Below are 27442 nucleotides of genomic sequence, written 5' to 3' on the forward strand. Positions count from 1 at the left end.
TCTATCCACCTCATTACAAATAGCTCAATTTCATTTCTTTTTATGGCTGAGTAATATTCCATTGTATATATGTGCCACATCTTCTTTATGACTGGATACCTTCTACTTGTTTTTACTCTGTAGATATCACTATAAAACTGTTATTATCTCTTCTGAATAAAGGGTCTTGAATCTTAAGAAATATGTTTGCCCCCACTTAGAGCTGAGCCAAAACAACTTCATCTGTTATTTATCTGCTGGAAAGGAAATAGCAGGGGGGTGTGACACAGTGGTCTCCCACACACCCCACCGGCGTTTCTCCCTCCCTGAACCCACAGAAATAGCCAGTTACTAGTCAGAGGAGGCAGGTTCTTAAAGTAAAGGAAGAGAAACTACCACCGTCCCACCAATACAGATGGCAGCAACCCTGCCTAAACCCTACTATTCTTCTGGCTATCTTGAAATTTCACTTCCTCAATGATATTCTCTTTGATCCTAACTCTTAACTTGGCTTAAGACAACATACCAACAACATACCACATAGCATTCTACACCTGTGTCTCCCACTCACTCACTGTAATTGTAATCATGAGCAACATTTATTTGTGTGAAAGACTGTTTAATGTCTGTCTCTCATTTGATTGAAAAACTCCTTAAAGATAACAACCGAGTTTGTTTTACTTATCACTATATTTCAATGTCTGGCATGCAGCAGTCACACAAAAGATTTATTCAATAAATGAATAAATGAGGTAAATCAATCAAGTTCTCCTATAAAAATAATTTGCTTTCATAGAGCACTATCTGTTAATGATTGGCATAGTATGCTATTCTTCAAACTGAAGTTACTTGGACATTTTGCATTTTACCATCCAACACAGTTTCCAAGAAATCTGATGGGACTAAAATTAAGATTGCTTTTTATTTTGCCAAGTGAGTACCTAGTATCACCATTTTAGAAAAGATATTTTAACACTAAAAAGGATAAAAACATGACTCTGAATGGAAATTCTGAATATTTAGTTCTATGGACAATACAATCTTCAGTTTTCTTATTTTACTGCTCTTGAGAACCACTGGCTTAAAGAGAAAGAGAAGTGACCAAAATGTAAACTGTGTGGTTAAAAAAAGAGTTGTTTACAGCTGTATTATTTTGCTTCCCACCCAACCCCTGCCATATAAATAACTGGATACATTAAAACAGCATCTCACACATAGCAGCATGAAAAGAGGTAAAAAAATGAAGAAAGGATCAGTCCTCCTGAGAATATGCCAAGTGTGGTTCAAGGTGACCAAAGAGAAAAAATAAAAACGAGTAACAACAAAAATTACAAAAGCAAACAAGTGTCAGCAAACCTCACCCCAGCAATTGCATGTGCAAGCAACGTCTTCCCACAGCCCGGTGGTCCATGAAGAAGAACTCCGCGTGGGGGTATGACGCCCAGGTGGTGGTACACCTCTGGGTGACGCATGTGTATGAGCATCTTGCAGATCTCCTGTTAGGGAATAAATAGGAACGATGATCTTCACAGCCCCAAAGAGAAAGGATCAATGTGTAATGAAAGGACCTATTCTTTGGAGCAGCAAAGTACAGTAGACAGAGAACAGGCGTTAGGCTTACACCTGAGAATCCCAGCTCTAGTACCTGTGCTGTGACTTTAGCAATACCCTCTCTGAGCTTCCATTTCCTAAGCTGTAATAATATCTACCTTGCAAATACAATGAATAGTAACTAGATTGTAACTGAAACAAACACCAAAAAATAGTAACTTTTACAACTGTTAAAGTAATACTCCTTATAAAGCATGTATCTTATGTACACTATAATTAAAATGGTGAAAAAAGTTGAAGACATGTTTCTTTTATCCCTCACTACCCTGAAGAGTACAGCCAGGCTTGCCCTTCTCACCTTCCTGGCTTTCTTTTCTATACTCAGTTCCTATTAGATAAAAAGAGAAAGGCTTTGTTTGAATAACTGATTGGCCATATCCATCTAAGGTAGAAATTCTGAATTTGAACTAACTTTTAATGTCGTATCATTGCCTCCAACATCTTCAAACTTCACCTTGGAGATCTGCAATTCTAGCCCCCTGGCTTTAGCTGGTAAACAAAAAAGGAGGTGAAAGGATTAGTGATTCAGTAGCAAATCAGAACTATATTGAATAATCTTTAAGTAAACAATTCTAGTAAATGTCTCTGCACACAGAAGGTCCCCCATGCAAAATAGCTTGGAATCATGATGCCTCTCTCAGAGCAAACACAGCTGCCACCACCCACAAGACTGGCATCTCACCTTTCTTTAGCAGGACAGCCTCTATTTCTCCATCTACTTCCTGAAGATCTTCTTTCTTCCTTTTGCCTCTTTTGCTGTTTAGCCTGCCTTTTCTTTTTTTATTACTCTCCAGAAGAGAAGAATCTTTTGAATTCTGGGGGTGGGGTGGGGGGGAGAAGGAAATTTAAATGTGCCATGCTTGGAATTATAATGCCAATATATTTTTTCAAAAGATGGGCATTATTAAAAAAATCATTCCTGCCCTAGCACTTTCACCTGTTAGCTATTCCCAACCTATTTGCTTAAGGCTGATCTCTGCTGGGGATGTCCTTTTCCATAGCCTTAATTCTCATTTTATATCCTAACATTTGAAAACCTCCTTTCCTGATTCTTCTAATTAGAATTAATCTCTTCTTCACACTCAGAACACTAAATTTGCAACTGTAGTACAGCCTACCACAGTCGGCATTGTATTTGAGTGACTCACCTGTCTATGTCTCCGTCACTGAATTGTGTGCTTCTGGAGTTGGAGTTAAGACACTAACGTTCATCTTTTATTTCTCACTGAGCCTTTTACACAGTTGGTGTTCATTTGATGTCTGATCAATCACTAAATTAAATATGATGACAGAGCTGCTCTGACAGCCGTAAAACAGTATAATTCAACATAAGGGTCAAGTTTTTCCCTTGACCTTGCCAACGATAATAATGTTCTTTAGAGACAAATGACTAAAGTAAATAGATTTGGAAAAGGCCCACTAATAATTCAAAAGGGGAGGGGAGAGGTTTTGCCAAATCAAAGGGCTTGGTGCTTGAAAACCACTTAGAGCAGCATCATCCGACAGAAATATAATACCAACCACATATGTAATTTTAAATATTCTAGTAGCCACATTTAAAAAAGGAAAAAAGAAACAAGGGAAAATAATTTTGGAGGGAAATTAATAATCTATTTTATTTAACCAAATATATTCAAAACATTATTATTTCAACATATAGTCAGTATAAAAATTATTGAGATGTTTTACATTGTTTTTGTAAAACATTGTAGTAAGTCGTCAAAGTCCAATGGATACTTCATGCTTACTGCACATCTCAAGTCAGACACTAAATTTTCATGGGAAATACTTTGTATTTAGATTTGTATTTAGATTTTATAAAATTTACAGCTGAAAAAGTAGAAGTTATTCTAAGTATACTTAGAAGTTTTCTAATAACTGAACTATTAGTTTTTAAATTTAAATTAAAAACTCAGTTCCTCATTTGCACTAACCGCATTTCAAAGGCTCAACAGCCACATGTAGCTAATATCTCCCACACTGGACAGCAAGCCCCAGAGCACAGACAGCCACTCTACCGGGAGACAGATTACCTTAAACCCCCTCTTTGCCATGCATTAAAAGAATCAGGTAGGAATGATGTCCAGGGGACTTCCCTGGTGGTCCAGTGGGTAAGACTCCATGCTCCAGTGCAGGGAGCCCGGGTTCAATCCCTGGTCGGGGAACTAGATCCCACACACGTGCCACAACTAAGAGTCTGCATGCCGCAACTAAGAAGTCCGCATGCCACAACTAAAGATCCCACATACTGTAACTAAGACCCGGTGCAGCCAAAATAAATAAATTAATTTAAAAAAAAAGAATTATGTCCAATTATGCTAGCTTTGTGATAATCCATCAAGCTTTACTTTTCTTTATATATGGTATATTTCAATTTAAAAAGATAAAAAAAAGTGTCTACTTATTTTGTCCATTTTCATAGTGTACCCATTTATGTCATTAATCCCTCAAGGGATTAATAAGTAATTTTTTAAGTACTTTAAAAAAAAAGAAATAAAGCAGGGTTAGGAAACAAAGTATCCAATGATGTGCTAGTTTACATGTCAGGGAAGGCCTTTCTCCGAAGATTACATGTGAAAAGAGATGTGAAGAAATGATGGAGTGAGCCACAGGAATCTCAGGAAAGATGTTCTAAACAGAAAGTACAAGTATGAATGCCCCAAGTGAGAGAAGGTTTGGTATATTCTTTCTTTTTTAAAAATAAATAAATTTATTTATTTATTTATGGCTGCGTTGGGTCTCTGTCGCCGTGCGCGGGCTTTCTCTAGCTGTGGCAAGCGGGGGCTACTCTTTGTTGTGGGCTTCTCTTGCTGCAGAGCACAGGCTCTAGGCACACGGGCTTCAGTAGTTGTGGCTTGTGGGCTCTAGAGCACAAGTTCAGTAGTTGTGGCACACGGGCTTAGCTGCTCCGTGGCATGTGGGATCTTCCCGGAGCAGGGCTCGAACCCCTGTCCCCTGCATTGGCAGGCGGATTCTTAACCACTGTGCCACCAGGGAAGTCCCCTGGTTGGTATATTCTAGAAACAGCCCAGCTGTGGCTGAAGCAACACTGGGAGGTGGGGGAGGAGGGCAGCAGGGCAGCCAAATCATATAGGGCTTTCCTGGCAACTGCAAGATCTCTGACCGTAGAATGAATGAAGCCACTGGAGAGTTTTTAATAAAAGAATGACAATGATCGGACTTAACTTGTAAAAAAGTTATCTCTGTGTGAAGAATAAACTAGGGGAACAAGAATGGAAGCAGACTCCAGTTGGAAGGTTATTTCAATAGTTAAGGAAAGAGAGAGTAGAGGCTTGGACTAGGATGAAAATGATGACGGTAGTGGGAAGTGATCAACTTCTACATGTATCTCAAAGTTCCTAAGTCTTTTACAAAACATAAGAATCTGCCTGATATTACGTTCAATGAAAAGGGTATAATGTGCTCCAACTACGTGGGGCTAAAATTCCACTATAAAAATACCTCTATCTCAGAGATTGGCTTCTTATCATTACTTTTCTCATCTGATAGGTCTGAGAAAAAACTGTCTTTCTTCCCACCCGGGGTTTTGTCAATAAACCATCCTCCTTCAGAACCTCTGGCAGGGGTCTTCAAACGAATGGAGCCTGTTTTGGAAGTTATCCGTGGTGTTGAAATCGTGGTTTCTCTTCGCTCCATGTCAGGAGTACTTGAAACAGAATCAGGATTTCCTTTCCGGTATAAGGAGAGCAGGGAACTGTTCATCTGATTTGCTGACTGTAGAAACATGATTTTAGCATAAATTACTCAATAGGTACTCATGAAAGTTTGATTACCTATATTAAGAAGCTTTCTACTTTTTCCTCTCTACACCTCTTTTCAAAACAACTGCAGTCAGAAAATACAGGTGTTTACAATAGGATAATTCACAAACATTTACTATTCAAAAAGATGTACCCCCTCCACTCCAAGTTAATGTACAAATTCATAATTAGCAGTTAAATAAAACCAAATAAGAATGGTTGTTTTTAAAAAATATAATAGAATGAAATATAATGAAAATGAGTTGGATCAAATATCAATTCAAAACTGGATCAAATATAACAGTATCATCATGACTTAGTTAATAAGTTCAAAAGCTTAATTATCAATGGAAAAAAAAGAAAATTATAAATAATTTCACATATTATTCCCATACTTCCCTTTAATCCAAGCCTATTTATTGTCAATGCCAGCTCTTTGGCAGAAAAGGTATTCTTTTCTCCATTTTTACTATTAATTGCCCGTTCTTTTCTTGTCTGCCCATATTTCTGGCCATCCTCTTCCCTTCTTTCCACTATATAATAGGCTATACACACAAATACTGGAAGGATGGCCAATCCAAGGGTTCATCAAGGCTGTACACAGAAATATTCAATTATTTACTGATGAAGATGTTCAAAGTCTCTTATTCTATTCCTTATTGATCTTTTCTAAGAAGGATTCATAATGATTTTTAAAAAATCAAAGTTGGTCCATTAAATATCTGACTTACCTGTGGATCTGGGTAATCTTCCATATTTGAATCATCATCAGAATAGCTTTCATTATACCTCAGTAAAAAGAAGAAAAGAAACATTGTAAAGGCTTTTCTCCCACATCCCAAAAAAATTACTTCCCAAAACAAGAAAATATACTGAGGCAAAATACTATGGTAGTGAGAGTCCAGGCTTTGGAATCAGAGAAATCTGGATTCAAAATCCAGCTTTACTAGCTTCTAGCTTCTAGAAGTTACTAGCTTCTACTTAACCTCTCTGAGCCTCAGCTTCCTTATCTATAAAATGGAGAAAATAAATAATGTCTATCTCACTGGCTTAACAGAGGATTAAATGAAAGCTTGCAAAGTCCTTAGCACATAGTAAACGCTTAATAAATTGTGGTTATCTTTATTCTAGCAAAGTGACATACAAATTCCTATCAGATCCAAGGGTCTCATTTAGGAACGTGAGATGCCAGTAGAAGAAATATTCCAGCAAGCCATGATAAAGCAGTTTGAGTAACAAATTCAACAGGACCAAGCCATGTAACCAAATGCAACTTCTCCAAGTCCATTCATGAGAAATGAAGGTACAAAGAGTTTTTCATATAATACGGCCAAAAACAACTATAAATCCTAGTAACTACAAACTGAAGTTGCAATCTCAGTTCATTATAACTGACAGCTGATATCTAATAGCTTAAAGTAACTATAGGACTCTGTTACCATTTAATATAGTTTCTTTAGAAAATAAACAAGAAATGGACCTTTCCTAAGTAAAAAGATTTATATAAATTCTACGCCCACCTTTATAATTAAGACATGAATTCTTTCGTTATTCATTAAATTCAATTAGTATAATCTGGGGCATTTCTAATCAAGTTAAAAAAGGTGGATTATTCAAATACTTGGAAAAAAATGTTTTGCTCTACAATTCATGCCCTACAAATAAAATTAATTATAAGTTAACAAAATTAATTATAAAGAGTTAAATGAAATACCATAAAGACACAAGAAAAATGTATAGGTAATTATTCTATACACTCTTGTGACAGAGGTCTTTCTAAGTACATCAGCATAAACAAACCATAAAGAAATAGGTAGAAAGACTTGACTAGGTAAAGATGCAAAACTCCTCTAATTAAAAGATGCCATAAACAAAAATAAAAGGCAAATGGCAAACTGTGACAAGCATTTGTAATACATAGAAAAAGAGGTGCTATTTTATACAAAGAGCTCTGACAACTAATAAGGAAAATTCAAATAGCTCTCAGATGAGAGATAAAACCCATAAACAAGAAATTCACAAAGGAAACATGAAACAATCAAAAAACTTAACCTCACTAGTTTTCAAAAAATTACAAATAAAAATAATACAATCAATTTTTTTGCCCATAAAACTGGCAAAAATCGGGACTTCCCTGGTGGCACAGTGGACAAGACTTCGCGCTCCCAATGCAGGGGGCCCAGGTTTGATCCCTGGTCTGGGAAGATCCCACATGCCGTGGAGCAACTAAGCCTCTGCGCCACAACTACTGAGCCCATGTGCCACAACTACTGAAGCCCGCGCCTAGAGCCCATGCTCTGCAGTAAGAGAAGCCACCGCAAAGAGAAGCATGCACACCACGACGAAGGGTAGGCCCTGCCTGCCGCAACTAGAGAAAGCCCACGCACAGCAATGAAGACCCAATGCAGCCAAAAAGTAAATAAATAAATTTATTTAAAAAAAAATTAAATATATAAAAAGAATACTATATTAGAACCAAGTAGGGTTTATCCCAAGAAGGCAAGACTGGCTTAACACTCAAAAATCAATGTAATTCACCAAATTAATAAGGGGAGAAAGCCAATAATAAAATCTTTCAATACCTGCATAAAAAGCATTAGACAAATGTTATACCCATTCATGATAAAAACTCTGAGCAAACTAGGAATATTAGGAAATTTTCTCAATCTGATAAAGGGTACCTATTTAAAAAACCTACAGCTAACATTATACTTACAGACTATCTAAAGTTAAAAACTGACCATACCAAATGTTGGTAATATGTGGAACTAGTGGAACTCTCACATACTGCTGATATAAATGTAAAATGGCACAAACACTTTGGAAACAGTCTGGCAGTTTCTTATAAAGTTAAATATGCAGTTACCAGGTGACTCAGCTATTCCACTCTCAGGTATTTACGAAGGGAAATGAAAACACTTTCCACACAAATTCCTGGACATAAGTTATCACAGTAGCTTTATCTGTAATAACCAAAAAGTAGAAACAACCCAACTGTCCAACAGCAGGTAGATGGGTAAAAAAATAGTGGCATATACATACATACAGAGCAATAAAAAGCAATGAAATATTGATACACACAACGTTGATAAGCCTCAAAATCATTATCCTGAAAGAATCCAAATTTTTAAAGTACATACTCTATGATTCCATTTATATAAAATTCTAGAAAATGTAAACATATAGTGACAGAAAGCAAATCAACGGCTGTCTCGGAACAGGGATGCAAGGAGAAACAAATTGCAAGTGGGCAAAAAAAACCCTGTGAGGTTGGATATGTTCAGTAACTTGCTTATGGTGATGGTTTAATGAGTATATACACATGTCAAAACCCAACAAATTGTACATTTTAAAAATGTACAGCTTAGGACTTCCCTGGTGGCGCAGTGGTTTAGAATCTGCCTGCCAATGCAGGGGACACAGGTTCGAGGCCTGGTCTGGGAAGATCCCACATGCCTCAGAGCAACTAAGCCCGTGTGCCACAACTACTGAAGCCCACGTGCCTACAGCCCGTGCTCCGCAACAAGAGAAGCCACCGCACTGAGAAGCCCGCGCACCACAATGAAGAGTAGCCCTGCTCGCCGCAACTAGAGAAAGCCCACGCACAGCAACCAAGACCCAGCGCAGCAAAAAATAAATAAATAAAATTTTAAAAAAAGAGTAAAGGAACTTAAAAAAAAAAGTACAGCTTACTGTATGTCAATTTTACTGCAACACAGTCATAAAAAACTCAACAATATCACTGCTTTTTTTTTTTTTTTTTTGCAGTACGCAGGCCTCTCACCGTCACGGCCTCTCCCGTTGCGGAGCAACAGGCTCCGGACGCACAGGCCCAGCGGCCATGGCTCATGGGCCCAGCCACTCCGCGGCACGTGGGATCCTCCTGGACCGGGGCACGAACCCATGTCCCCTGCATCGGCAGGCAGACCCCCAACCACTGCACCACCAGGGAAGCCCCAACAATATTACTTCTTAAACACAAAATTAATTGGCACCTTTTTATGTACGTGGCATTGTATTAGGGCAGAGAAAAAGAGAGCTAATGAGACAGTTCTGTTAGTAACACAAACACGTAAACAAATACTCTCAATATAATATGATAGACATGCTACACTAAATATCTATAACTAGGAGTTAAGGAAATGCTGAGAAAGGAGGAGTCCAAAAAGGCGTGAAAAAGCAATAACATAGCCGTTTGAAAGCTGACTCCTGCAGAAACTAACACACCATTGTAAAGCAATTATACTCCAATAAAGATGTTATAACCCCCACACCCCAGAAAAGAAAGCTAACTCTTGAAAGCTGAATGAAAGTTCCAAAAGGGGTAATGAACACTCCAGCTACAGAAAACCACCCACACAAAGGCACAAAGAAAGAAGCTGACCTCTCTGGGGAACAGTGAGCATTCAGTGGTCTGAGGTAAAAGTCTGGACAGGTAAGTATCATGCTGGGCCTCACTGGCAATGAAGAGCCACTGAAGTTTTACAAGTAGAAATGTAACGTGATCAGGTTCATGTTTTAGGAAAAATGTCTCCATTCTATAATCCTTACTCATTATCCTCTTCACCGTGTCTTGCTCTTTTAGCCAGATGTTCATCTTCTAATTCTGGTAGATCCTTAAGTTCCTTCTCACTACTAATTATGCTAAATACTGAAACGAAAAGAAAAATGCCATGAGCTAAAACAATTCTTTCTATGACTTTATTAATAATGCAGCTCTAACACCAAAAGACTCACCTTTTTCTACCTGAATCCTAAAAGCATTTCTTTTTCTTCGACCATAGTCTATACTGAAAAACATAACCAGAAGTTTAGTACAGTGGTCTCCACCAATATTTTCCCATTAAGCTCAATCTAAATTGAGAATATAAATTTGCTCTCATATATATATATTTATATAATTATGTCACTGTATTCACACTGAATATATAATTATGTCACTGTATTCACACTGACCATAAACCTATTTTCAAACAACTTCTGAGTTTATATTTTTACAACTGTGTAATTTTTCTAGATTAGAAATAGGGTTATAGCAGCAGCAACATTGCCAGCTTGTACTGAAGAAGACAGAGAAGGGATGAAATGAAGGAAGGCCACTGGACTTCTTGGATTCCACAGGGCAGGCCAAAAGAGGAATGCAGCTGCGACACATTTATCCTTCAAAAAAAGGAAAGAATGACTACAAAGGAGGCTCCGAAGGTGTCAGGGTTGCCACTGATACCACGCGCCCAGAGGACAGGTCCAGGGAGAGGCACAGTCTCCCACTCGGTTCCAAATGGCAGGGCAGTCATCCCAGTGAGCCCACAGGACAGAGCACTGAGTCAAAGAGGATTATTCTTAAAGTTTAGTGGAATTTCCCCTGCTAGGTTTCGGACTTCCTTGAGACCATGACCCCTTTCTTCTTCCCAATTTCCCCGCTCTGGAATGAGAATGTCTATCGTATGCCTGTCCCATCATCATATTTTGGGAACAGATAACTTGTTGCCTGACTTCACAAGTTCACAGCTGGAGAGGAATTTCGCCTCAGGAGGAATCATACTTCCAGTCACACTCATACCTGAGTTAGATGATATTCAGATGAGACTGTGGATTTAGAGTTGATGTTGAAATTGGTTAAGACTTCCAGGGCCACTGGGATGGAGGGAGTATATGTGCAAACAATAAAGACATGAATGTGGGGGGCAAGAGGGCAGAGTGTTATGGGCTCAACTGTGTCCCTCCAAAATTCGTATGTTTTAAGTCCTAACCCCCAGCACCTCAGGATGTGACTGCATTTGGAGACATGGCCTTTTAAGCGGTAAATAAGGTAAAATGAAGTCATACGGGTGGACCCTAATCCACCATGACTGGTGTCTTTATAAGAATAAGAGATTAGGATACAGACACACACAGAGGAAAGACCATGTAAAGACACAGGGAGAAGACAGCCATCTGTAAGCCAGGGAGAGAGCTCGAAAGAAACCAACCCTGACAATGCCTAGATCATGGACTTGGAGCCTCCACAACATTAGGGAATAAAATTTCTGTTGTTCAAGCCACCTACTCTGTGATACTTTCTTACAGCAGCCTTAGCAAACTAATATACAGACTAAGGAAGTCAAGAAAATAGAAATAGTGAAATACACAAAGCAGAGACAATTAGAGAGGCAACAGAGCAGAAGAAGTGGGATTAGAGGCACAAAAGGAGGATTTAATCTTCAGTGGAAAGACTACTCAAAGACTACTACACATTTTTAGATAGTCAGGAGACTGAGGGAGATCATGCCTAACGGTTTTAATTTTTTAATGAAGCAGGAAAAGCAGTATACTCCTGACCAGAGAGTCGTGTGCTAAACATAAGCAGCAGCCATTCTCCTTAGCAACAAGGACGGCTCCTTACACATCACAAGTGCTTGATAAATGTTTGTATAGATAAACTGAATTCTAAACGTATGGACTGGTGAACTACTGCCAGCGGCTATTAATATCGGTTGGAAATTTAGGCAGGATGTAAACTTTAAAAATGGTAGGAAAGAAAAGCAAGAATCTGGAGACTACATTTCTTTACCTGTACATTCTTTGTAAATCGGATGCTAAGACTCCAGTGTCCACATATTTGCCACATCGGTTACTGGTGAGGTACTAAAACAGAAAACATGATAAATACAAGACAATAGTTCAAACTGAGTGACTTTAATCGACAAGTAAGCGACTGAGCTACTCAAACGTGTCATATGCTGATGTAAACTCTCCATTAATAAAGTATACTGGAAATATAAATAAAAATCACCAAATAATTATCAAATCTGAATCAAAGAATTTAATTAACATTATTAATCACTATGACAACACAATAATAACTAGGATAGCTATAAGGCAGTAAGTAGGTGAGGGCTTCTTATACCCTAGGTTCCCAAATATACCAGAACAAAGCACTCAACCTGTGAGAGCACCGAGGGATAATTTAAATTTGAGGGAACACAGTAATATTCGGTATCTGTCCAACAGTGCAGGAACTACAGTTGCCCCTTGAACAGCACGGGTTTGAACTGCACCAGTCCACTTACAGCAGATTTTTTTTAATAAATACGTATTACAGTACTGGGTGATCCAGGGCTGGTTGAATATGTCAACGCAGAACCACACATGGAGGGCCAACTGTACACTTATACACAGATTTTCAACTGAGTAGGGGTGGGGGTGGGGGGAGGTGGTCAGCACCACACCCCCGGATTGTTCCAGGGTCCACTGTACCAGCCTGAGACAATTCACAGCTGCAATATTAAATCACCTTTTGATGGTGTCATATCTTTGCAAAACTGGCTTTTTAAGCATTTGCTGTAATAAAAATCAAAGTGGCCGTGCTCCACAACAAGAGAAGCCACCACAATGAGAAGCCCGCACACCACAACGAAGAGTGGCCCCCGCTCACCGCAACTAGAGAAAGCCCACGTGCGGCAACGAACACCCGATGCGGCCAAAAGTAAATAAATAAATTAATTAATTAATTAATTTTAAAAAAGAAAAGAAAACATCAAGGTGGAACACGAAATGAGAGGAGCAGTGTCAATCTGATCCGAAGGTATGAGAAGTTGTGCTGTGCCCAATGGACTCACAAATCCCACTAGTAAATAACTGTGGTTATTTTAAGAATGAAATACAAATGCATTAACTTTCCTTGCACTTTTTGTATTATTTGTTCAAAAAGCTAATAAGTTATTTGGGCTAAACAGTTATTAAGTTGCTTGAACCTAACTACTTAATAAACAAACCATTAGGTATTACTTTGGGCCTAGGAGCATCGTGAAAAAAATTACTAAGAAACTAAGGGCCTGGTAAACCTGTTCTAGGGGCCTTTTACACATTATCTCTTTTAGTACTCACAATGCTATGAGGTAGATGTCAATCTCCCCCCATTTTATAAGAGGCTTTAAAAGGTTAGTTACTTGCTCACCAGCACATAAGTTACACGGCCAGATTTCAAACCTGGAATGTCTAACCATCAACTCTCAAGTTTCACTACTTGCTAGTTATCCAGTCTAGGTTCCCCATTTCATACAGCAATTTCTTCTCAAGGATCCCTAACACATAAGAACAGTCTCTGCATAAATGCGTCCAATGACAAGAGACTAGGTATCCACAGCTGGACCGTTCTTGTTAATCTTCCCCTTCTCTGAACTCCTATAACATGCTGTCATTTACCACAGTTAATCTTGAATTATACATATACATGTATATCTCATACCCACTGCAAACCAAAACGCAACAGAACTAAAACCACTTTAATCTGCTAAGTCTTAGAGTAATTTGTTATACAGCAATAGATAACTAATATGCTAGTTAAAAGGAGGCAAGTGTACTACTTGTGGGAAGATGTCTAAAACATACTAAGTGAAACAAGCAGGCAGCAAAATAGATGCAGATGAGCCCATGTGTGTGATTAAAAAAAATTAATACATCTATAAGTGCATATATGCATACAAAATTTTAAGAAAGATACAACAGAAACTCTCCCTGATTACCTGTGGAGAAATGGAGTGGAGATGAAAGGAATTCTTTCTTTTCATTTTATACCCTCCCTCTTATGGTTTTATTTTAAACCATAAGAACCTACTACTTTTATAATGAACCAAAGTAAAAGCAAGAGAGGAAAACTGCTAATGTCAAATGCTGAAGAGCAGTCAAGTGTGGCAAGGACTGAGAAGAGGCCACTGGATTTAGCCATTAGGAGTCACTGCTCAGAGACCTGAATAAAGTGAAGGAGCAAGTTGTGCAAACATCCAGCGGAAGAGTAATTGAGACGGAGTGAATTACAACAGCGAAAGTCCTGTGCTTGGCATGTTTGAGAAGGTCCGTGTATGTAAGACAAGGTAATCAAGGGAGAGATCAAAAGGGACAAAAAGGTAGATGGGGCCAAAGTACATAGGGCTATTTCGGATGGATTTTACTCCAAACGTCTGAAAGTCCACCACAGGGTTTTGAGCAGGGCCCTGGCAAACTCCAATTTTCCCTCTAAAAGGATCTTCCTGGCTGCTCTGTGGGGAACAGACTTTAAGTAAAACCAGAATCAGAGACATCAATTAGGAAGCTACTGCAGTACTCTAATAGGGAGTGTGGTATGGACTAGCATGTTGGAGGAGATGGTAAAAAGTGGTTAGGTTTGAAGTATATTTTGAAGGTAAAGCCAAATAGGTTGCTGATTAATTGGTTACAGGAAGCAAAAGTCAGAATGAGTCTTAAGGTTTTTGGCCTTAACAAACGGATGTTATTTACTGAGATAAAGAACACTAAGAAAGGACAGGTTTGGAGGAGAATATCAAAAGTTTAGTTTGGATACGTTAAGTTGAAATATCTATCAGACACTCAAGAGGAGATGTTGAGTAGGCAGCTAGACGTATCAATCTGGAATTCAAGATAAAATCTGCATTGGATTATAATATAAATTTAGAAGTCATGAATGTGTAAATAGTATTTAAAGGTACTAGACTGCATGAGATCACCTAGAAGTGTGGATGGATAAGAAAGAAGTACGAGGATAACGAAAGAGACGGTAAGAGCACAGGCGCTCAAAGGCACTTCCAACAGACGGTAGGAAGAGACAGATCCAAAAAGGAGACTGTACAGTGGCCGGAAAAGTAAAAGAGACAGAAGGAGAGTATATAGCTCTTAAAGTATCTGTCTCTCTTTCTAACTAAGATTGCGTGCTGACTATACCATTCCAAGACATTTACCACACAATGCATTCCACTGGTGATTATGAAAATGAAAAAAAAACCGTAGGTAAAGTGCCCATTATAAAGTCAGATCTAGAGTACCTGTTTTTACTGTGTCCCAACCCGACCCCAAATTTCCTGAGAATGGAAATTAACATATTCTTCATGGCCCCCAAAGCGCTTCGCCCACACGGGCTTTCGAAGAATGTTTCCGTCCCTACTTCACAAGACAGGAAGATTTCAACTCAAAGGCCATCTGCACTCTCCTTGCTGATCTGCACTTAGGTCAAGCAGATCCGGGCTGGGCCCCATCAAGCCGCAGCCTCCCACGGTCTCGGGCTGCTCCGTGAAACCCCGACCCACAGTGAGAAGGGAAGGCCTCGAACCGCTCGCAAAGAAGCGGAGTTGTCAACAGCTCCACGCCCGCACCCAGACTAGAGCAGGCGGCTAATCGGGTTCGAGCTGGGAGCCCCCCGAGAAGGGGCCTGCGGTGACCCTGGGCACCGAACGCGGACCACTGTGAGGCCTGGCCGTTCGGGATACACACCTGGACGACGCGCTGCTTCAGCTTATTATCCACAAACCTCGCGGGCCTGGGCTTCATCGCTTCTGCTCCCGTCGCCGCAGCCTGGGCTTCACGTGAACCGAGGGCCTCCCCGAGGCTGCCCGCGGCGAACGCCGGGCCGGCTTCCCCGAGAAATGCTCCCCAAGCCGGCCTAGCCCGTGCCGTTCCCCTCAGGAGTTTTGTATGGCGAGTGAGGAAAAAAAACTACCGAAAACACACAGAGAAGACTTGAAAGCAGTAGGGAGTTTCTAGGAGTCTTATCTTACAGGCTTGTCCGAGAGGCCCTGGAAGACAAGGACCCGTTTGAACACGCTCAACTTTATTGTTCCCAACTGTGAAGTGAAGCGCATAGGCGGCTGCGGGGAGGTTAGTGCGGGCGCCTGGTCCCACGCATCTGTTTGTAGCCGGTTTCGGTTGTCAGATTCTAGGCGTTCCAGGCGCACCGTTTGCGAATGTAAAGTTAATCTTGACTTAGAATCTTAACAAAACAAAAACTAGATACTTGGGACGATTAGATCAGGATAAAAACACACCGCCACCCTGCTGCTTGCTTTCCCACCCAGTGACGCGCATTACTGAGACCCGACAAAGGGACTTGGTGTCAAAAGAGAAGGAAAGATTAGCTTACCCAGATAACCAAACCATCTGTTACATTTGGAAATTACTTGCTATTATGGTATTTTCGACAGATAATTCATTGAGCACATCCAGTGGCAGACTCCATCTTGGCTTAGAAACTGCCCAGAATTTTATTAAACGTATGTGTTTGCTCGCAAGAAGTTCATCTTGCAGCGAAGGAGACACAAATAAAGGAACCATTATCAAAAAATTTACTGGCTTTAGTTTCTGTTTGTTTGCTTGTTTTAATCGTGTTTTCAGTATTCTTATTTGAGGTCTTACTTGGCTTATGACAATATTAAGTGTGGCCTAAGTAGTGATGGAATTAAGAGAAGATGGTGAGATGTTGACAGGGTGGATAAAGCATGTTGCCTGCCATTTTAGTAAACAAAGGATATTGTGGCCATAAAGCCATCAGCCACTCTTGCTGCCCCCAGTGGTGCACCCTGAGAGGAATTCAGGATGGAGAAAAACAGGATACTGACCCTAGATAGTTAAGGTGCATATCAAAGGTATAATTTCAATAAGGCCAGACTCTTGCATCTTCCCGTACATAAAAAAGCACTAAAATCATTGACTTGAGATGTCTGTTTTTTGTGATTAGCGGTAATCTTTCGATGTTCAACTAAAGGTTTTTGTTTTTGTTTTCAGCAAAACTTCCTATGCATCCTGGCTCCTCCCTTACCTCTTTGGATCACACAGCTATCGTAGAGGCTGGTTCCCAGGGGTATAGTCCTCAGTAAGTCTGCCAAATAAAACATAATCCTCAACTTTTAGGGTATGCATTTTTTCAGTCGACAACAGATAATCTTCTAGCCAGGGTACCACTGACTTACTTTCTGTTCAGAGTTTAGAGTATAACACTCTTCTTTTTAATGGTTGTTATCTGTACACTGGATGAAGTATAGATTCTCACTCTGATATTCAAAACATTGGGCAACGTGGCTCCAACTTCATTTCCTACTTCTTCACTATATAGGTACTCTGCTTTTAGCTAAGCAGCATTGCCTGCATTTATTCAGCCAATGAATATTTATTGAAGACCTACTATGTCACAGACACTGAGTACAGCTATGAAGAAACAGAAAAGATTCCTGCTTCTATGGGACTTATAGTTCTATTGGAAGGTAATAATGATAAACAGATAAATAAATTATACACAGCACTTTGCTTTCACTGACATTTCCTCTTATCCACAATGTCCTTCCTGGCCAGCCTATGAGTTTCAGCACCCTAGCTAACCATTCCCTTACAGCCTTTCCTGATATTTCCATTTATTAAAATCTCCACCCAGTGAAGCCTCCTTTCATTCATTCAACAAGTATTTACTGAATACCTACCAGTATAAGTCCCTGCCCTGCCCGTGAGTCTTGTGGGGAAAAGCAAAATAATTATAATTGTAACTTTTATAATATTTTAAATTAGATTAAGTATTTGCGTGCTTGATTAAACTTTAGTGAAGATTCCTTACAGCAAATAGCACAAATATACTCATTGCCCAGTAACTTTTTAAATGTAATTTTATTCTGTGCATACCAAATGTACCACATAGAATAAAACAGGCTAAAGGGCCCAGCAGCATTACAACATATACCAAGCAGCATAGTGTATTAGTCTATAATTTGTTGGAGAGTACTATTCTACACTTAGGGTCAGCTTCATGGGTGTGTGATCCGTGCAGCCGCAAAGGGCTTTGTACTCAGAAGGGCTCCACGCTTGGTTTAATGCTCTGCAGTTGCTATCTTGAAATTCTTAATACTGTTTGAATAAGTGGCCCCTTATTTTAATTTTGCATTGTGCCCTGAAAATTATGTAACTCATTTGGACCTTAAGTACTCTAGAATGCAAACTTGTTAAGGGCAAGCAGTGTGTTTTTCACCTATTTACTGCATCAGGTGCAGTAGGCAATAACTGAAAGTAAGTTAATACTAGGCATCATAACTGTAGGCTAGAACATTTCCCATTGGAATTATTTCCAGTAATCATTGCCCTGAAGACAATTTTACCTTAATTCCAGGGTTTAGATTTTACAGTACCATACACCTAAACTAAAAACATTACTGAATAGTAACTTGAGTGCATATACATCTCAAGAACTTCCTGCAGTAATTGAATTGTCCTCCATTCTTTAATGGTGCAACCCCACCTAGTGGTAGTGGCACATTTCACTGTCTGTTCATCATACCTTTGCCCTCCCAAATTTTGTATCTCACTAGCAAACAGCCTCTTGTCTAATTGTGCTTCTTAATTAGGGTGATCTATGTCCTGATTTACTCAAGACAGTCCCGATTTTTGCCTCTTGATCAAGCACAATTATTAACAGTATTCCTTTTGTGGAAATAAATGAAAGTCACCCAAATGAGAACAGGCAAAGACTATTCAGAGCTTGCAATAATAGCAAGGGAGTTGGCCACCATCACTTGCATTTTGGCAGACACTCAAAGGCAGGTAAAGGATTGGGAAAGCTTTATAGCTGAAAAAGGGAAGGTTTCAGATATGCCCTGATTGAAGACTGTTGGTATGGGGAAGCTGTAGGAGGGCTAACTAAAAGCAGGGCATCCTATGTGACTAGTTAGGGGAGTATATTTGGCTTTCTCTGGTGAGTCCTAAGTTTGAAGCAGGGACGAAAATTAGAGAAGCTGTCAATGGAGTTCTGGACATTTGGGGCCAATGCTACAGGGTTTATTGTTTGGCTTCCCGGATTGTTTGCTAGAGATATCGTTCTGACTTCCTACAAGTCCAACCTGTAGATAGCAGGCTGGCTTCCTGGTTTGGTACCTGCAGATAGTAGGTTGGTTTCCTGGACTGGTTGCTGCAGATTATAAGTCAGAGTATTGTTTTGTTTTTTATTTTTTTTTACAGGGTCTGGCCATTGTTTATTTGTATATTCAGTTTCTCATCTTTATCTCTCATAAGGGTTCCAGTTTGGACAATTAATTATATGGTCATCAATGTATAATAGGAACATGGAGAAAAACGGTGAGAGTGTGCATGACCGAGGTTCCTTACCAAGGTTCAAAAAGGAGGTTGCCTGCTTGCTGGGAGCTGGAGACTGAGTCTGTATCCATGTTTCCTGAGGTTAAGAAAAAAAATCTTTGATTTGATTTATTTTGTAAAGGCCAATAATTCCGATTTCTAATCAAGTTTGTTCTCCTTTGAGATAAATGCCTCATTCATGTCTCTAATTTTGAATAGGATAAAAATAATATCTGAGCTGGCATTTTATGCATTCGATCTACAAACGTTTGTCTACTACATAGCAGTTACTATGCTAAAGTCAGAGGATACAGTGATGATCAAACAGATATGGTCTGGGAACTTATGTTCTAGTGAGAGGGTCAAGCGGTGGGCTGGCAAAACAATTAACATATAATTACAAAAATGAAAAATAATGAGGATTTCATAGCCCTTGGAACTGTACCTTTTATATAGGTTTTCAGTGAATGATTGCTAAGTAAATGAATGAAAATTGTAACATAAATAATCAGGGTACTGTGATAAAGAATAGCAAAAGCAGCCTACCTCAGTCTCAGTAGTTAGCAGAAGAATTTCTGAGAATGTGACATGTGAGAACCTTAAAGATAGCAGAACTGGTTGCTGAAAGAGAAGTTCAGATAGAGAGAGTGTGCAAAGTCCCTAAAGCAGGAAAGATGTTGACCTGTTCTAGGAAGAGAAAGAGAGAAAATATACTTCTTTCTTGTTTAAATCACCAGTATTTGAGGTTTCTGTCATTCACAACCAACATTAATTTGAGTGGATATGGGTAATCTGGAGGAATTTCAAAAGTTGAGTCTAAGATTAATGTGAAAGAACAAATGGTCAAGAAGAGCAAAAGATTCTTGAATAAGAATTCAATATCATTACTCTTTTTTTAAAAAAAACTCTATTGATGTATCTTTTATCTATAATAAAATGTGTCCATTTTAGTGTATGGTTCAATATTTTAAAAATTGAGGTAAAATTAACATAAAATTCACCATTTAAACTATATCACAGATAAAATTTAGTGGCTTTAAGTATATTTACAGTGTTGGGCCAGTATCATGAATACACAGTTCGAGAACATTTTCATCATCCCCAAAAGAAGCCCCATATACCTTAACCAATCACTCCCAGTTCCTCCCTTTTCCCAGCCCCTGGAAAACACTAAGCTACTTTTTTTTTTTTAATAAATTTTTTTATTTTATTTATTTTGGCTGTGTTTGGTCTTCGTTGCTGTGCGTGGGCTTTCTCTAGTTGTGGCGAGCGGGGGCTACTCTTCGTTGCGGTGCGCAGGCTTCTCATTGCAGTGGCTTCTCTTCTTGCGGAGCACGGGCTCTAGGCACACGGGCTTCAGTAGTTGTGGCACATGGGCTCAGTAGTTGTGGCGCACAGGCTCAGTAGTTGTGGTGCACGGGCTTAGTTGCTCTGCAGCATGTGGGATCTTCCCGGACCAGGGCTTGAACCTGTGTCCCCTGCATTGGCAGGCGAATTCTTAACCACTACACCACCAGGGAAGCCCTGAGCTACTTTTTATCTCTATGGATTTGCCTATTATGGACATTTCATATGCATGGAATCATACAATATGTGACTTTTTGCATCTGGCTTCTTTCACTCAGCATAGTTTCTTTCCAAGGTTTATCCAGGTTGCAGCATGTACTGGTACTTCATTCTTTTTTTTTTTTTCATTCCTTTTTGTGGTTGAATAAGATTTCATTGTATAGCTATGTCACATTTTACTTATCAATTAATCAGTTGGTTGACATTTAGGATTATTTCATCTTTTTAGCTTGTAAGAATAATGCTGCTATGAGCATTTGTATACAAATTTTTCTATGAATACCTGGTTTCAGTTTTTTTGGGTATATACCTAAGATTGGGATTGCTAGGTCATGTGGGCATTCAATGTTTATCTTTTTGAAAAACAACCAAACTGTTTTCCACAGGAGCTGCACTATTTTACATTCCCACCAGCAGTGTATGAAGGTTCCAGTTTCTCCATATCCTGCCCAAACCTTTTTTCTGTCTTTTTATTTTCTTAATTACAGCCATCCTAGTGGGTGTGAAATGATAATCTCATTGTGATTTTGATTTGCATTTCCCTAAAGTTAATTTCTTAATAGCTGCCCTGGAAAGTACAATTAAACATGTTAATTTATAACAATTTACTTTGAATAAACTTTGCTGCTACTATATATATAGCTTTGTCCCCCTCATTACCTTGTCACATATTACATATTTATACATTGTGTGCCCATCAATAGCTTTATAGTTTTATGTAGCTGTATTTTAAATCATATAGGAAAGAAAGAAGAATTACAAACCAAAATTAAATTAATACCGACTTTTAAATTTACTTATGTAGTTACTTTTACCGGAATTCTTTATTTCCTCATATGGTTTCAAGTTAATGTCCTTCATTTCAGCCTAAAGGACTGACACCCTTTACCTTTTTTGTAGGGCAGGTCTACTGGCAAAGAAATCTCTCAGTTTTTGTTTATCTGGGAATGTCTTTATTCTTGCTTCATTTAAAAACATTTTAAATTTCAGTAAAAAACGTGTAACAGAGTTTGCCATCTTAACCATTTCTAAGTGTACATTTTAGTAGTGTTAGTCATATTAACATTGTTGGGCAACACATCTCTAGAACTTTTTCCTCTTGCAAAACTGAAACTCTGTATGCATTGAACAAAAAGTCCCCATTTCCTCTTCAACCCAGCCCCTGGAAACCACCATTCTACTCTCTGTTTCTATGAGTTTGACTACTAGAGTATCTCATATAAGTGGAATCATTCAGTATTTGTCTTTTTGTGGTGGCTTATTTCAACTTAGCATAATATCCTAAAGGTTTATCCATGTCATAGCATGTGACAGGGTATCCTTCTTTTGAAAGGCTGAATAATGTTCTATTGTATACCACATTTTCTTTATCCATTTATCTGTCAAGGGACATTTGGGTTGTTTTCACCTCTTTGCTACTGTGAAAAATACTGCAGTGGTGTGCAAATATCCCTTCAAGATTTTGCTTTCAATTCTTTTGTATATATACCCAGAAGTGAGATTGCTGGATCATATGGTAATTCTATTTTGAATTTTTTAAGAAACCTCCATTCTATTTTTTATAAAGGCTGCACCATTTTACATTCTCATCAACAGTACACAAGAGTTCCATTTTCTCCATATCTTCACCAATACTTGATATTTTCTGTTTTTTTTCTTTTTTTTTTGACAGTGGTCAACCTAGTGGGTGTGAAGAAATATCTCATTATGGTTTTGATTTGCCATATACTGATTATTAATGATGTTGAGTATCCTTTCATATGCTTGTTGGCTATTTGTATATCTTCTTTGGAGAAATGTCTATTTGAGTTCTTGCCTATTTTGTAATTGGATTATTTGGTTTTGTGTTGTTGATTTGCAGTTCTTTATATATTCTCGATGTTAATCCCTTATCAGATATATGATTTCAAATATTTTCTTCCATTCCATTGGTTACCTTTTCACTCTGTTGTTTCCTTTGATGCACTGTGTTTCCTTTAAAACACAGAAGTTTTAAAGTTTGATATAGTTCCATTTGCTTATTTTTTTGCTTTTTTTCCCTGTGCTTTTGGTGTCATATGCAAGAAATCTTTGCCAAATCCAATGTCATGAAGATTTCCTATATGTTTTCTTCTAGGCATTTTATATTTTTAGGTCTTATGTTTTACTTTTTAAGGATAGTTTTGTTGGATCTAGAATTCTTCATTTAGAATTTGTTGTGTTTTGTTTCTTTTCTTTCAGTACTTTAATTATGTTATCCCAGTGTCTTCTGGTGTCTGTGATTTTTTTGATCAAAAAATCAGCTGTTCATCTTATTGAGGCTCCCTTGTACAAGACTAGTCACTTCTCTCTTGCTGATTTTGGAATTCCACCTTTGGCTTTAAATAATTTGATTACAATGTGTCTTGGCGTGAATCTCTTTGAGTTTTCTTTCAGAGTTTCTACTTGGTATTTGATGCGCTTGTTGAATGTGTATTTTTTTGGGGCTGTGTTGGGTCTTCGTTGCTGCATGTGGGTTTTCTCTAGCTGCAGTGAGTGGGGGATGCTCTTTGTTGTGTTGCACAGGCTTCTTGCTGTGGTGGCTTCTCTTGTTGCAGAGCACGGGCTCTAAGTGCATGGCTTCAGTAGTTGCAGCACCCGGGCTCAGTAGTTGCAGCACGTGGGACCTAGAGCACGCAGGCTTCAGTAGTTGCAGCGTGTGGGCTCAATAGTTGTGGCGTGCAGGCTCTAGGGCGCGTGGGCTTCAGTAGTTGTGGTGCGTGAGCTCAGTAGTTGTGGCTTGCGGGCTGTAGAGTGCAGGCTCAGTAGTTGTGGCACACGGGCTTAGTTGCTCCGCGGCACATGGGATCTTCCTGGACCAGGGATCGAACCTGTGTCCCCTGCATTGTTAGGCAAATTCTTAACCACTGCACCACCAGGGAAGTCCCTGGATGTGTAGATTCATGTCTTTCGTCAAAGTTGAGAAGTCATTGGTCAGTATTTTTTTTTTTTTTTTGTGGTACGCGGGCCTCTCACTGTTGTGGCCTCTCCCATTGCGGAGCACAGGCTCCAGACGCGCAGGCTCAGCGGCCGTGGCTCACGGGCCCAGCCGCTCCATGGCATGTGGGATCTTCCTGGACCAGGGCACAAACCCGTGTCCCCTGCATCAACAGGCGGACTCTCAACCATTGTACCACCAGGGAAGCCCAGTCAGTGTTTTTTGAAATATACTTCCTATTCTTTTCTCTCTCTCCTCTTCTGGAACTACCATTATACATGTTAGTACCTTTGATAATGTCCCACAGGTTTCATATAAGCTGACTAGTTTTCTTTATTCATATTTCTTTCTGCTTCTCAAAGTAGGTAATTTCAATTGACTATTCTTTAAGTTTGCAGATTTTTTTTTCTGCCTACCTAAATCTGCTGTTAAAACCCTCCAGTGAATTTTTCATTTCAGTTATTTTACTTTTCAACTCCTTAATTTCTATTTGATTCTTTTTCATAATTTCTATCTCTTTATTAATTTCTGTATTTGGTGAGACATCATTCTCACAGTGTCCTTTAGTGTTTTTGTAAATGGTTTTCTTTAGATTTTTGAGCATGTTTTAAATAGTTTATTTAAAATCTTTATTTATTTTAAAAAAATTATTTATTTTAGTTACTTTTGACTGCATTGGGTCTTCATTGCTGTGCGCGGGCTTTTTCTAGTTACGGCTAGCAGGGGCTACTCTTGGTTGTGATGTGCAGGCTTCTCATTGCGGTGGCTTCTCTTGTTTCGGAGCACAGGCTCTAGGCACGCAGGCTTCAGTAGTTGTGGCACGCGGGCTTCAGTATTTGTAACGTGGGCTCAGTAGTTGTGGCTCACAGGCTCTAGAGCACAAGCTCAGTAGTTGTGGCACACGGGCTTAGTTGCTCTGCAGCATATGGGATCTTCCCGGACCAGGGCTCGAACCTGTGTCCCCTGCATTGGCAGGCAGATTCTTAACCACTGCACCACCAGGCAAGTCACTAAAGTCTTTGTTTATTAAATCCAGTGTCTGGGCTTCCTCAGAGACAGTTTCTGTTAATTTCTTTGCATCTTGTGTATTGGCCTACTTTCTTATTTCTTTGCATGCCTCATTTTTTTGTTGTTGTTGTTGAAAACTGGACATTTTGAATGTTATAATAAGACAACTCCCTCCCCAGGTTTTATTGTTGCAGCTTGTTGTAATTGTTATTTGCTTGTTTAGTACTTTTCTGAACTAATTTTATTAAGTCTGTATTCTTTGTTGTGTGTGGCAACTAAGGTCTCTGTTCCTTTAGTTTAGTGGCCAGCTAGTGATTCAACAGAGATTTTCTTAACTGCCAAAATTTAGCTGTTTTTTTCTTGTTGTTTTTGTCTCAGTGCTGTAACCTTCTGACTAGTTTCTGAGGTTTTGATAAAGTTGATTCTGACAGTTTTTGCCAGTTTATTTTTGGATATTTTGTGGAGAGAGATATTTTTGGAGTTCCTTACTCCACCAGCTTTACTGATGTCACTCAAATTCGATTGGTTTTGACAATATGTGGACCTGTATAATCAGTACAAAGATAGAGATCATTTCTATCAACCCTGAAATGTTACCTTATGCCTCATCCCAGTCAATCCACTGTCCCCTAGATATAGGCCACCAGTGAAATGTTTTCTGTTATTTTATATTAGATTTTAATTTGTCAAGTTTCATATAATAGAATCATATAGTATGTATTCTTTTGTTTCTGATTTCTTTTGCTCAATGTAATATCTTTGAGATTTATCCATGTTTTGCATAATATCAGTAGTTTGTTGTTTTTATTGCTGGGTAGTATTCCATCGTATGTTTACACCACAATTTTTTCTTACCCATTTGTCTATTCACAATTGTTGGGTGATTTCTATTTTTTTTATTTTCTCCACTATTTTATATATATATTTTTTAATTTATTATTTATTTATTTATTTTTATTTTTGGCTGCATTGGGTCTTTGTTGCTGCACGTGCGTCTTCTCTAGTTGCGGCGAGTGGAGGCTACTCTTTGTTGCGGTGCACGGGCTTCTCATTGCGGTGGCTTCTCTTGTTGCGGAGCACAGGCTCTAGGTGTGCGGGCTTCAGTAGTTGTGGCACATTGGCTCAAAAGTTGTGGCTCATGGGCTCTAGAGCGCAGGCTCAGTAGTCGTGGCTCACGGGCTTAGCTGCTCCGCAGCATGTGGCATCTTCCCGGACGGGCTGGAACCCGTGTCCCCTGCCTTGGTAGGCGGATTCTTAACAACTGCGCTACCAGGGAGGTCCCTCTCCACTATTTTAAAGTGCACCTTTTTAATATTACATTACCTCAGATATTCGAATGTCTTTTCTTTATATTTTATTTTGTTCAGTTGGTAGTTTGTTTCTGTCAGTGCTTCCCTCATTCATGAACAAATTTTTTCCCTATTAAGTTCAGACCTTAGAAATCTATCCTGTGTGTGTAGTGTAAATGTGCGTGTGAATGAGATCAAATACAAGCATGGCCCTGAAAGGGAATTCTGATTCCTTTTGGGTGACTCTTTTTTCTATCCAAAGTAAAGCTTCCTTGATACTTCCATATGCTTTTTATGCCTCTATTAATCCTCAACTCTGCTTATAAATGGAGCTGTTCTATAGGATTCCTGTAATTTATGCCATTCCTCTCCTGCATATGAGGTTTTGGTCTTAGATTTACTTTCCTAGTTGGACATTGAAGTCTCAGCTTGTGATGATTGCAGTCTATACGTAGCTAAAATTCTCTCATGAGATTTTCAGCCCTGTTTTAGTGCTTTACTCTGATTTGGGTTTATGAAACTAGGGTAATCCCACCTTTTAATTTATTACCTTAGTGTTTATTTTTTATGCTTCATTTTCTGTGACATTTCTTTGTGTTTGGCACTAGATGGAAGACATGTAAGTTATATGTCAGCTTGGTTAATTGATAAAATGTTCAATCAATATCAGTTGAATTTTTCCCTTAGAAGACTGAGGATGTTGCGTTCCTGCTTTACTGTGTATGGGGTCACCAATGAAAAGTTTCATCCCAGTCTTTTCCTTTTGTACTTTTAGGTTTTATAGTTAGGTCTGGTTCCATTTTGAGTTAATTTGTGAATGAGGTGAGGATTATGGGCCAAGGTTCATTTTTTGCCTATGGATATCCAATAGTTACTGAATAACATGTTCTGGAAAAGATTATTCAATTGTCTTTGCATCTTTATCAAAAAAGATATACTGACCACATATATGTGTGTCTTTTATGAATATTCTATTTTGTTCCGTTTACCTATGTGTCTCTATTTTTATTAATATCACAATGTCCTTTTTTAAAATTTTATCTATTTATTTATTTATTTTTGGCTGTGTTGGGTCTTTGCTGCTGCATGCAGGTTTTTCTAGTTGCGGCAAGCAGAGGCTACTCTTCGTTGCGGTGCGTAGGCTTCTCATTGCAGTGGCTTCTCTTGTTGCAGAGCACAGGCTCTAAGCACATGGGCTTCAGTAGTTGCAGCATGCAGGCTCAGTAGTTGTGGTGCACGGGCTTAGTTGCTCTGCAGCATGTGGGATCTTCCCGGAGCAGGGCTCGAACCCATGTCCCCTGCATTGGCAGGCAGATTCTTAACACTGTGCCACTAGGAAGTCCCACAAAGTCTTGATTGCTATAGATTTTAACATATCTTGAAATCAGGTAATGTGAATTCTTCAACTTTGTTTTTCA

At 39.0% G+C, this 27442-nt stretch overlaps 1 protein-coding gene across 1 annotated transcript in view; it reads right to left on the bottom strand.

The window, feature by feature from the left end:
- Positions 1–15840, bottom strand: part of NVL (nuclear VCP like) — a 97913-nt gene extending 82073 nt beyond the window's left edge. The window contains exons 1-9 of the mRNA XM_079912131.1: positions 15594–15840; positions 11902–11975; positions 10089–10141; positions 9903–10002; positions 6083–6140; positions 5053–5325; positions 2273–2405; positions 2003–2079; positions 1341–1475 (exon numbers count right to left, since the gene is read on the bottom strand). Of these exons, the coding sequence (XP_079768257.1) occupies positions 1341–1475; positions 2003–2079; positions 2273–2405; positions 5053–5325; positions 6083–6140; positions 9903–10002; positions 10089–10141; positions 11902–11975; positions 15594–15650 (960 nt within the window). The 5' untranslated portion in view covers positions 15651–15840. The remainder of the gene's footprint in view (positions 1–1340; positions 1476–2002; positions 2080–2272; positions 2406–5052; positions 5326–6082; positions 6141–9902; positions 10003–10088; positions 10142–11901; positions 11976–15593) is intronic.
- Positions 15841–27442: the final 11602 nt, after the last annotated feature.

This window comes from Stenella coeruleoalba (genome assembly GCF_951394435.1).
Source record: "Stenella coeruleoalba genome assembly, chromosome: 1".
NCBI lineage: Eukaryota > Metazoa > Chordata > Mammalia > Artiodactyla > Delphinidae > Stenella > Stenella coeruleoalba.